The 11,681-nt window shown below is 36.8% G+C and overlaps 2 protein-coding genes across 2 annotated transcripts; both read left to right on the top strand.

The window, feature by feature from the left end:
• On the top strand, window positions 2,616-3,181 carry LOC109128327. The gene is made up of 2 exons (XM_019234496.1): window positions 2,616-2,722; window positions 3,021-3,181. Exons 1-2 carry the CDS (start codon window positions 2,616-2,618, stop codon window positions 3,124-3,126), a joined length of 213 nt encoding a protein of 70 aa, XP_019090041.1. The 3' UTR covers window positions 3,127-3,181.
• Window positions 9,761-11,075, top strand: LOC104736734 (60S ribosomal protein L22-3). The gene is made up of 3 exons (XM_010456784.1): window positions 9,761-9,904; window positions 10,065-10,302; window positions 10,747-11,075. The coding sequence occupies exons 2-3, from the start codon at window positions 10,073-10,075 to the stop codon at window positions 10,889-10,891; spliced, it is 375 nt and encodes a 124-aa protein (XP_010455086.1). The 5' UTR covers window positions 9,761-9,904; window positions 10,065-10,072; the 3' UTR covers window positions 10,892-11,075.

Here is an 11,681-nt window from a genome sequence, read left to right as displayed (position 1 = left end):
ACCTAAAGCTTAGACTTTAGAGACAGAGCAAAGAAGCTTAGAGACCAACAAAACAACAAATTATAGAGCCAAGAAGCTTAGAGACCAACAAAACAACAAATTACAGAGCCAAGAAGCTTAGAGACAGAGCAAAGAAGCTTATAGACAGAGGCACATAGCAAAGAAGCTTAGAGACAGAGCAAAGAAGCTTATAGACTTAAGAGACCAACGTTTTGGTTACATTTCAACAAACTAAACATGATAAAAGAGAGCATCGTATATCATTCTCTAACTATCTCAAACAAAACTAAATCTTACAAACCAATGAACCATACCGTTATCATTCTCTAACTATCTCATTTAGTAAAAGAGAGCATCGTATATCATTCTCTAACTATCTCATTTCTAAGATTAATCGAAACAAAACAAAGCTGAGTAAGGGTCAGATCGATCGAAACAAAACAAAGCTGAGTAAGGATCAGATCGAAAACATACCTCAGATTGGTTTCTCGACAACGCAGATGGTGGCGAAGACGAAGAGACCTGGGACGGCAAGGCTTGAGAGAGATTAGTTAGGGATTCTAGTTTTTATAGTAGTTAGACAGACTGGTGGTATATTAGAGAGGACAAAGTAGTACGGTAAAGCAGGAATCGAGTATCGACAAAGACCAAACCTGAGAGAGTGAGCGGTTATACCTCAAAATGACAAAACAAAAGGGATATTCCGATTCAGATGCTGTACTGGATAAGCCGATAAGGGATAGTGATCGAGGGTTATTCGGTTCCTCGGGTACCCATTCGGATCCTCGGGTAATACCTGGAACCGACCCGATACCCACAGATATAAGAAAACATTATCCATCGAGTATTTTTGGCAATATCCGTATCCGAACCGAACTGGTTTTTTTGGGTCGGTTCCGATTCGGGTCCTTGGATCTGGTTTTTTCGCCCAGGGCTATACGGGATATTGTTAAAAAAACACAAATTAAATTTCAAAATTCTTTGGGTCACTTGACTGGGCCTAGAGCGTCCAGCCCATGTGTATAACAAACACACAAAAACTCACGCTGTTGGAAATCAGGAGCCCTAAACATCACGATGCCTTAACAAACATAATCCCACATCGCTTACACTCAAAATAATGACTATGGAGAGTATAATATAAATAGAGAAGCAGATGGAACGAGCAAATTACTTACCTCGACGGGGTCAACTCGTGATAATGAAGACGAGTGGCCTAGGCTAGTGACCACATTGCACATATCGTGGGGTGTTAAGCTTAAGGTCTTCCCAAGAGGAAGAGCCTGCGTCATTATTTGTGGCAGAGGGGGTTTGCGTTCGCGTAGCCCCTACCATACGTAGTCCTAATCTTTTATTGTTTTCAGATCTTCAAGATTTCTATTATTATTCGGATATAATTGGAGTTTATACTTTTTTTTTTAATTCAGGAACAGAGTCCCACATCGGAAGCACATATAAAGTTGATGGGTATTGTGTGACTATAAAAGAAGGAGGCTTTCGTTGTGTAAAAACCATCTTTGCGCTTGGGGCAATGATGCAGCTAATGAGGTTCTAACCGAGGCGCGTCTATTGCTGGTTGAAAACTATTTCCAAACCCCCTCCTAGGCCTTTGCTTGTCTTTGGCCTTCGAGAATTTCTGGAAGAGCTCCCTTCGGGGTAAAGCTCTACAATTCCTAGTTTCAATCTTTTTTCCATATTGAGCTATGTGTTAATATAACAATAGAGGATGTAAGCTTCATTAGTATGCTCACTTCTCTCCCTTCTTCTCTCTTCTTTTTTTCGACAGCATGTTTAATGATTCTCTCTCCGTTATGTGATGTAATAGTGATCTAGGAACGTGTTAAAGAGAGAGATGAGATATCGTTAGACAAACCTTTTATACTCTTTTCGATCTTAGTGGAGATTTGTGGGAAGAGAGACCCACAAGAGATGTATCCGTAGCTCAGGAGTCAGGGGGACGTCTTAAAAGTTAGTAGCCTAGTAGATTATTTGAATCGGTGAGTCATAACGAATGGGATACGTGGCATTTCAAAAGGGACTAATCTCAACTTCGTCGCTGCAAGATGCTTTGTGAACTTAAGATAATGGTGTTAGACTCTGTTCTGTTGAATAATTTTCACAAATTGACGATTCTACGGCCTTGTAGTATCATTGAATAATTTCACACGTTGCTGGTAAACGAAAAGGGGTAATAGAGCCATGTACTGTATTTGTTTCTTATTATACTATTATTTGACAAGATATATACTCTAGCCAATGTAAACTAATTAAACCTGGACTCAGTCCTCCACAAAAATTATGAAATAATAATAAGTATGTTAGACCACTTCCGATAAATTATGTTTCGACTTTCGACAACTTCAAAGAAGACATTTACAGGAGTCAACTCATTTTCAACAGTCAACTCACATAAACTAATCATTTTTAGAGGACAATGTCAATGATGTAGTCCAAACCATATGTCTATGGCACATTGGCACCATTTATGAAAATATATTTAAATGAACACGGTTTCTCTCTCTCTCTCTCTCTCTATATATATATATATATATATATATATATGCACCAATTTACAAATTGATGAAGTTCAAATAAAATTTGAATACAACGTAAAAATGTTTAACGTCATGGTTCGCTTACTAATTTTGACATTTTTCTTGTTCTCTGGGATATCGAACACAACATTGGCCCGAGTACAATATGAACCTTTAAAGCCAAGTAAGTTTTTATTTCAATCAATTTTTTATATATCCAATCCAATGTTGGTTTAGTTGTATTTCAAATTTGATATTTTTTTTTTATCTCGATCCCTATATTCAAAAGAAAGAACTTTCAAAGAAAATGAATTTGAATCGTCTTCGATTTTCTTTGCAATTTGATTTTACGTTCCTTCATGTATCATCTTTTTTCTACTCCCTCTCAATTTTTGTAATGGTCCTTTATAAAGGTTTTATTCGATTTGATTTGATTCAACTTCATTATATGGATTATTATTATTTAGAAGGTATTATATTTTTGAGAAGAGAAAGGGTCTGGGATCCTAAGATGATCAAAGAGATTAAAATTGGAGTAGATGGTAGTCGTTCAAGGCGTGCACCTGGAGGAAGAGGACGACCAACCAAATAAATCACGTTCACCAAAACGATGACCTTAAACCCATAACTCATATGTATCATTTTAATATGACATAACTACACAATGAAATAATGGTTTTTCAACTCTCTCTGAACGGAATTTATCCCCTTAGAATATCAATATTGTGTAGATTTTTTCATGAATAAATAATACAAACAAAACATTGATACTTGAAAACTTTTAGCATTCGTTACATGAGTTCGAAATTTAAAATGGTTTCCTTCAGCCTTGTAATGTTCCAACCGTCACTTTTTAGTGGGCATTATATCCACTCCCTGTCTAAGGTCCCATTTTTTTTAATGGGCTTCACATCCTCTCACTAGTCTCGTGAGACCATCCATATTCGACGGCCGGTTTACTACGTCTGAGAGACTTTAAAAACTTGTTATCGTCCCTACGTTTGGAAGACCGAAAACTTTAAAGACTTGTTACTGTTCATATTCGACGGCCGGTTTGTCCGCTATTCATTTTCAAGCCATGTATGTTATGAAATGATTTTGTTCGGTCAAGGTTAGATGAAAGAAAAATCCATATAAATTACCAAACTATGGAAAAAATCATGGGCTATAGGTGGTTAGACAATGCAAAGAAAATTGTCGTGTTATTCTAGAGTTGCGTGAGGCAATATCAACAAGACTTTGACAACCGATCTTCATCAACAAGAAAATCATATTGTCATAATCATATTAGAGTTTTTTTTGTCAACAGAAAGAATCCAGAAAAATGTTTGGGAGCAACAACAGAATTAAAAGCAAAACTAAAAGCCAGAAAAACAATTATCCAACTTCAGCCCTCACTTGATCATAAAGGCAAGAAGGCTCTCCAAGCTACACTTTTCGCAATAGCATTGACCACCCTATTTGCCGGACCCGCAACTTGAACTTGTTTTAATTGTCAACATGCACTTGTTTTAAATTGATTTCAATTCTTTGCTCACTTATCAACATGCACTTGTTTTAAATTGCAATTTGTGGGAGTGGGAGTGCCAAAGAATTGAACAGATTGAATTGAAATCTGTGGGAGTGCCAAAGAATTGAAATCTTTGCTCACTTATCAACATGCACTTATTAATATTCTGATTCACCGGAAACTATGACGGAGAAGAAGAAGAATCAAAGAACCACTACGGGTTCTAACAAACTCTATTAAGGAGAAATAAATGTGTATATTACCAAGCTTAACCATACTCCTTCAATCTTCCATATATACTAACACATATTAACCAAACTAATTGAACCAGTGTTAACCGGTTATGAACCAGTCAATAACCAATCCTCATGTATCCTAATACGCCCCTCTCAAGTCTGTAGCTTCAAGGATGTCTGGTTTGGAAGATACAAGCTTGATAATGACATCTTAGAAAGCAATCCATAGAAAGGACCTGGATGAAGAGGTTTGGTGAGAATGTCAGCATGTTGATTCTCCGAAGGAACATGAAAAATCTTGAGAGTGCCCGCTTTTATCTGATCTCTAATCGTGTGACAATCGATTTCTATATGCTTCGTCCTCTCGTGGAAAACAAGATTCATAGCAATATGCAGAGCCGACTTGTTGTCACAATATAGTTTAGCTGGTCCTGCAACTGGGAGTCGAAGATCCTTGAACAACTGCTGCAACCAAATGAGTTCACATGTCGCCTGAGCCATACGCCGATACTCAGATTATGTGCTACTTCGACTGGTGACACCCTGTTTCTTAGACCGCCATGAAATCAGTGAGTTGTCAAGTATCCTTACAGTTCCCCTAGTCAGCGTCACAAAATCCATTCAAGCACAGTTCAGAATCAACAGAATACATTAGTCCTTGACCAGGATTGGCTTTAATGTTCCGTAGAACCTTATGAGCTGCTTGGAGATGGATGTCTGAAGGTGCTGAAATAAATTGGCTTAGCTGATGAACAGCAAATGTAATATCAGGCCTGATTATCATGAGATAAAGCAGTCGTCCAATAAATTCCCTATAAGAACGAGGATTAGACAGAGGAGTTCCCATTGCTACAGTAAGATGGAGACTTGGATCCATAGGTACAGGACTTGGTTTACAACCAAGTAAACCTGCATCTTCCTACAAATTCTGGGCATATTTCCATTGACACACTGAAATGCCTTGAGATGAACGAGATATCTCCAGCCCTAAGAAAAATCTAGCCGGTCCAAGATCCTTTATTTTGAATTCAGACTTCAACAATGTCTTCAAGTTCTCAACTGCAGTAGGATCATTGCTAGCGGTCATTATATCATCAACATAGATAAAAACAGCAATAAAAGAACCGGGTTTGTCTTTGACAAAAAGAGTATTATCAGCAGGTGATTGGATGAAGTAAGCCCCCAAGAAAACAGAAGATAATCGTTTATACCACTGTCGTGAAGCCTGTTTCAAGCCATAAAGTGATTTACGAAGATGACATACCGGATTGGGAGGCAAAACAACATTCGGTGGAGGAGTATAACCCTGAGGAAGACTCTCGTAAATCTCCTCATCTAAGTCGCCATGAAGAAAGGCATTGGATACATCCATTTGCGTCAAACTCCATCCTTGTTTGGCAGCAGCACCAAGCAAAAATTTCACACTTGTTAGTTTGGCCACTGGTGAGAATGTTTCCATATAGTCCAAACCTTCTTGTTGTGTAAAGCCTTGTGCAACTAGCCTTGCCTTATATCGTTCCACTGAACCATCAGGGTTATACTTAATAGTAAACACTCATTATCAACCAACAACATTTTTACCAGGAGGTAAACTCGCAACATCCCAAGTATGAGCAAGCTCGAGAGCATGAAGCTCTTCACCAGCTGCATTAGTCCACTTTTCTGATCTCATGGCTTGAGCAAAGGTTTTAGGTTCAGTTTCTAGACTATAAGAGAAGATATAAGATTGCAAAAGAGGAGTGAAACGATCAAAAGAGACTACAAAGGAAATAAGATAAGGAGTAGTATGATGTGGTGGAGAAACAACTGTTTCAGGTAAGGAAAGAGAAGAAGGTGAAGTCGTAGAGATATAAGGAACTAGAGCACAATGATATTCAGAAAGATAGGAGGGAGTCTTTACCATTCGTTTAGGCCTAGCAACAGGTAAAGGATTAGAAATTGTTTCCTGTGCTACGGTAGAAGTCTCTACATGAACAGTACGAGGTTCCATTTGTGCGATGCATGATGCAGATATATGAGATGCATCAGGTTCCTCAGGTATATCAATATCAACATCATCAATAGAGTTCATAGAATCAACAAAATGTATAGGTGTTAGCAATGGCAAAATACTATTTGGAAACATATCAACAGCCTGAGATAACAAATCTGATGTTTTAAAAGGGAAAACATTTTCATGAAAAACCACATTACGAGAAATGAAAATTGAATGAGACTCTAAGTCTAAAAGTTTGTATCCTTTATAACCAGTAGGGTAACCAAGAAAAACACAAGGTTTTGGATCTAGGAGAGAACTTATTTCTATCAGGAGGATGAGTTGATGCAAAACATAAGCAGCCAAAAGTCTTTAACATTGTATAATCAGGAAGCTTATCATTAAGTATCTGAAAAGGAGACCTATCTTTTAATAATGGTGAAGGCATTCTGTTTATTAAGAAAACTACAGTCAATATACATTCACACCAATACTTAAATGGGATATTTGATTGAAATAACAATGCTCTAGCAACATTCAATAAATGTTGATGTTTACGTTCTACAACAGAATTCTGTTGGGGTGTATAAGAACAAGAAAATTGATGCAACATACCCTGTTCTTTGACAATATCAGTAAAGGCTAACTCTGGAGCATTATCAGATCATATGACTTTTATTTTTGATGCATATTGTGTTGAAATCATTTTAAGAAAAGTAGGAAACACTGTAGAAACATCACTCTTATTTCTTAGCATATAGAGCCAGGTTACACGAGTACAATCATCAACCAAGGTAAAAAAGTATCGAAAACCTTCTACAGACACAGTACTAAAAGGGCCCCAAACATCCAAATGAACTAGATCAAATGGTTTAGAAGCAAGATTATTATGAGAAACATAAGCTAAGCGTTTTTGTTTTGCTACATATCTAACATGAAGAAACGCTCGAAACTACAGATTTTAAAGAAGGAATCGTACTGACTAGACTTTTTAAAACTATAGATGATGGATGTCCAAGACGCTGATGCCACAGAACTTCATCAGCCAACACAGAAGCAGAAGAGGAACAAACAGCAGGCAAAGATGGTGAGATGGTCTTTTATTCTGTCCCAAGAATATAGAGATTATTGATGAGTCTACCCCTCCCAATCATCAAGCCCTAAGAAAGTTCCTGGATAAGACAACAATGTGGAAAGAAATGAGCAGAACAAAATAAACTCTGAACCAAACAACTAATACTAATCAAATTAAATTTGAAATCAGGGACATGTAAAACATTATGCAAGATCAAAGAATGTGAAATGCATATGGTACTTGTGTGTGTGATAGGAACACGCGTACCATTCGGTAAAGTAACCGTGACACTAGAAACAGGAACTAATTCTCTAAACATTGCTAAATCAGAACAAACATGACTAGACGCACCACTATCAATAATCCAATCATTAGGTGCTAAAAAATTTTGAAGAGAAGAAAGGGCAAGATTTTGGAAAGTAAGAATATGATTTTTATATCGTAGGCTAGTGGAAGGAAAGGGAAAAGTACCAGAAGTAGATGCTTGGGCCATAAGACCATGTTCAGTGACGGTTGCAGTAGTAGAAGTAGCCGCAGTCTCTGGAACCGGTACTTGAGTTGTATATGGAGATATAATCTGTTGTAGTTGTTGTGGAGTAAAGAGCGGAGTCTGAAAAGCATTACCATCATGTCTATAATCCATAGCCGAAACAGGAGGTGCCAAATCAGGAGGTGCTGCATACGGATAAGAAACCATCGAAGAGTATTGTGACTGTTCCGCATAAACGTTAGCAACAGCATTCGCCTTCTGAATAGGATCATAAGAAACCATCGACGTGCTTGGCTGATTATGAAGCATTCGAGGTTGCAACTGAGGATTCTGAATTCGAGGGTTCATGGTATTGCCCTTGTAGCCACCAGAATTTGTCTTATACCCCGGAGGGAAGCCATGAAGTTTATAACACTTCTGAATCGTGTGTCCCAAACGACCACAATGTGTGCAAACAAGCTTCTGAGGTCTCACCGTATTGTAAGCACTAATATAAGTCCCATCTCCATCAAAAGAAACTGGAGCCGATGATTGAAAAACTACATTATCAACAAGAGTAAGTGGCTTAATATTTCTCTCATCCTGGGTCACCATGTTAAAAACCTCTTCTATAGTAGGGATTGGCTTCAACATCAAAATATGACGCCTACATTGCTCATAACTCTCATTCAAACCCATAAGGAATTTAGTTACTCGACTACGCTGCTGTAATTTTTCCCATTTAGCAGCAGCATCACACTCACATTTCCCACATGTGCAAACAGGCAGTTCTACATAGTTCTTGTGCTATTCCCACAAAGAAACTAAAGAAGTATAGTAGGTGGTAACATCAAGAGAACCTTGTTCAATCTTGCTAAGTTTCTGCTCAATTGCAAATATCCTAGGAGCATCATCCTGCTTGAACATAGACAAGATACTCTTCCACATCCCCTTAGCAGTACAAATATAAAGCAAGCTCTGACCTATCTTCTTATCTACTGAGTTCATCAACCAGGTACTCACAATATCGTTACAACGTGACCAAGTGCCAAAATCACGATGAGTTTCCAAAGGTTTAGTAATCGTACCATTGATGAATCCCAATTTGTTACGCACATTCAATGCCATCAACATAGATCGTCGTCAAGAAGGGAAATCAGAAGTTGTTGTAAGCCGATCAGAAACCAAAACAAGGCCAGCATGATCATTACTGTTCAGATAGTATGGATTCTCATATTGATCCGTCTGAAAACGCGAAGGTTCAACCGTCTCACGCGAGTTCAAGCTCGTTGGGTTAACCGAAGAAGGAGGTACATAAGATCCCATCCTCAATAAAAGAATAAGAAAATTTCAAGAAATTGCGGCGAAATTGAAAAAGAAATTGAGAAATTCACCACGAACTAGGTCAATCAAAGACAAGAAATGAAAAACAGAATAGAAAACCCAAAGAAAACACCAAATAAATGTATATATTACCAAGCTTAACCATACTCCTTCAATCTAATCTTTCTTATATACTAACACATATTAACCAAACTAATTGAACCAGTGTTAACCGGTTGTGAACCAGTCAATAACCACTCCTCATGTATCCTAATAGCACTTGTTTTAAATTGAGCAATGTTTCATTCCTTTTATTTTATTTCTAAATAATATCATGCTTTGATTTATTTAACCAAATGGTTTCTCATTTAAAATAGTTGTACTTGAATGGTTTCATCATGTATGATGTGTACATCATAGTATCATGTAACATTTCGATGATAATAATATAATTGATTTGGCGTTAAAAAGAAAAAGTTGTTGAATAAATGATATCATTTTGGAACAATACCTCCGCAGGCTTTTCGGCCCATTGCAGATAAAAAATTTCAAGCTTACCCATTACAAATACTGGGTTTTTGAATCAAATCTGAAATGTTTTGGGGTTTATTTAGATTAAACAAACGAAATCAGGGTCACTTTGTTATTTATCAGAACAAATTGACACGAGCACCTTTAAAGCCTGAAAAACCCTAAACTCAACTTCTTTCTTCTCTCTTTCAAAGATCAACAAAATACGCCGCTCCTCGCTTCTTCATACACAGTTCCTCCTACAGCTTCAGGTAATCTTCCATAGAATCGATTCTTGTTGTTGTTTAAACTCTTTTACCTCTATTGTCTAGCTTTCTTTTTCCTGGAAATGTGATTCGAAGAACTTTAGATTCAGATTCGAAATTGTTATTGTTTTGTTGACATTTTTTTTTGTGTGTGTTGGATTCGTAGTGGTGAAAATGAGTCGTGGTGGTGCAGCAGCAACCAAGGGGAAGAAGAAGGGAGTGTCCTTCACTATTGATTGTTCGAAGCCTGTGGATGACAAGATCATGGAGATTGCTTCTCTAGAGAAGTTTCTTCAGGAGAGGATTAAGGTTGGTGGTAAAGCCGGTGCTCTTGGTGATTCTGTTTCCATCACTCGTGAGAAGAGCAAGATTACTGTTACTTCTGATGGTCAATTCTCCAAGAGGTTATCATTTTTAACTAAAATCCTAATATTTTTTTTCTTTCAGTTTTGCCTTTTAACTTGTGTCTAGGTTTTGATTGGGTTGTGTTGTGTAGGAATTGTTTTTGTAATGCTTCTGTTTCATCTTGTTGGTTAATACTATTTGAATGTGTAGAATCTTTAAGTTATTGCTTAGGAGTTGAGTATTGGTTAATGTATAAGACTGGTTGGTTTGTACTGCTTTTGTTTGATCTTTTTGTTGGTACAATGATGAATGTAGAGTCTCGAATTGTTCTGGTATCGCTTATGATCATCTTGTTGCTTCTAATGGTTTTGGCAATGCTTTTGTTGGTTAGTCTGATTGTAGAATCTTGTATTGATTTATCTTGTGGAGTTGAGTATAGGATTGTGTTTTGTTCTGATTTTGGACAGTGGCTAAGTGTAGTTATTTGTTTTTGTTTGTGATAGATATCTCAAGTATTTGACAAAGAAGTACTTGAAGAAGCACAACGTGAGGGATTGGCTCAGAGTGATTGCGGCGAACAAGGACCGTAACCTCTATGAGTTGAGGTACTTCAACATTGCTGAGAACGAAGCAGAGGAAGAGGATTAAAACCAGTAAAACCGGTTTTAGTCTAGTGCTGTGTTCTGCTCTCCCTGTTGGTTTGGTTTTGATTCTTCAATTATCTTCAGTTTTGTGTTAGATATTATTTAGTTTTGATTGAAGTAATACTCTTTTTTCTTTTGTTGTTGCAACACTTGAGATTTTCTATGGAATCTATTATTTCTTACAAAAAGTTTCTCGATCAACAAATTTGTTTAGAGAGATAGCTAATGATTTTGATAAAATTTTGTTTAGATGATAGAAGATTAACTAAGTTAGTCAAAAGATATATTAGTTTTAGATTTTGCACAAATCCAATCTTGTGAGAAGTTGTGAAATGTATAATACAATGATGTGATAAGAAATAAAGTCCATACAAGGTGAATGTGATACCATGAAGCAAGAAGATGAGTCATCTAACTCAATTAAAACAAAGTTTGATGTAAATCATATTACGAAATCAAAAGATATGATATTGGATTTAATGATGAAATTGAAATCAAAAGACTAAAAAGAGATTGTAGCAACAGAAGTAACCCAACTATTTTTACTCTAGATTTCATTAGTTTTATTTTTACTTTTCATTTGTTTCTTGTATTCAATCTCGCAAACTTTTCAATTCGTTAATTCTTAACCCAGTTCGATTTAGTGATTTATCTACAGAAATTGACTAGGGTTTTTTTAAATCGCCTCACCTGGTTTTGACCTCCATATATGCAAGATATAAAGCAATCGGTAGTATTACCAATGGTACAAAAGATTTGTACTATCATCATTATATGGCGGTTATAAGAGTATT

The sequence above is a fragment of the Camelina sativa genome, chromosome 13, assembly GCF_000633955.1.
Source record: "Camelina sativa cultivar DH55 chromosome 13, Cs, whole genome shotgun sequence".
NCBI lineage: Eukaryota > Viridiplantae > Streptophyta > Magnoliopsida > Brassicales > Brassicaceae > Camelina > Camelina sativa.
This window is presented reverse-complemented; position numbering and strand designations above follow the sequence as displayed.

Coding starts and splice junctions, on each gene's coding strand:
- LOC109128327 (XM_019234496.1), top strand. CDS start 2,616: ATGTTTAACGTCATGGTTCGCTTACTAATTTTGACATTTTTCTTGTTC. Junction 2,723..3,020: donor GAACCTTTAAAGCCAAGTAA/GTTTTTATTTCA, acceptor TATATTTTTGAG/AAGAGAAAGGGTCTGGGATC.
- LOC104736734 (XM_010456784.1), top strand. CDS start 10,073: ATGAGTCGTGGTGGTGCAGCAGCAACCAAGGGGAAGAAGAAGGGAGTG. Junction 10,303..10,746: donor GATGGTCAATTCTCCAAGAG/GTTATCATTTTT, acceptor TGTTTGTGATAG/ATATCTCAAGTATTTGACAA.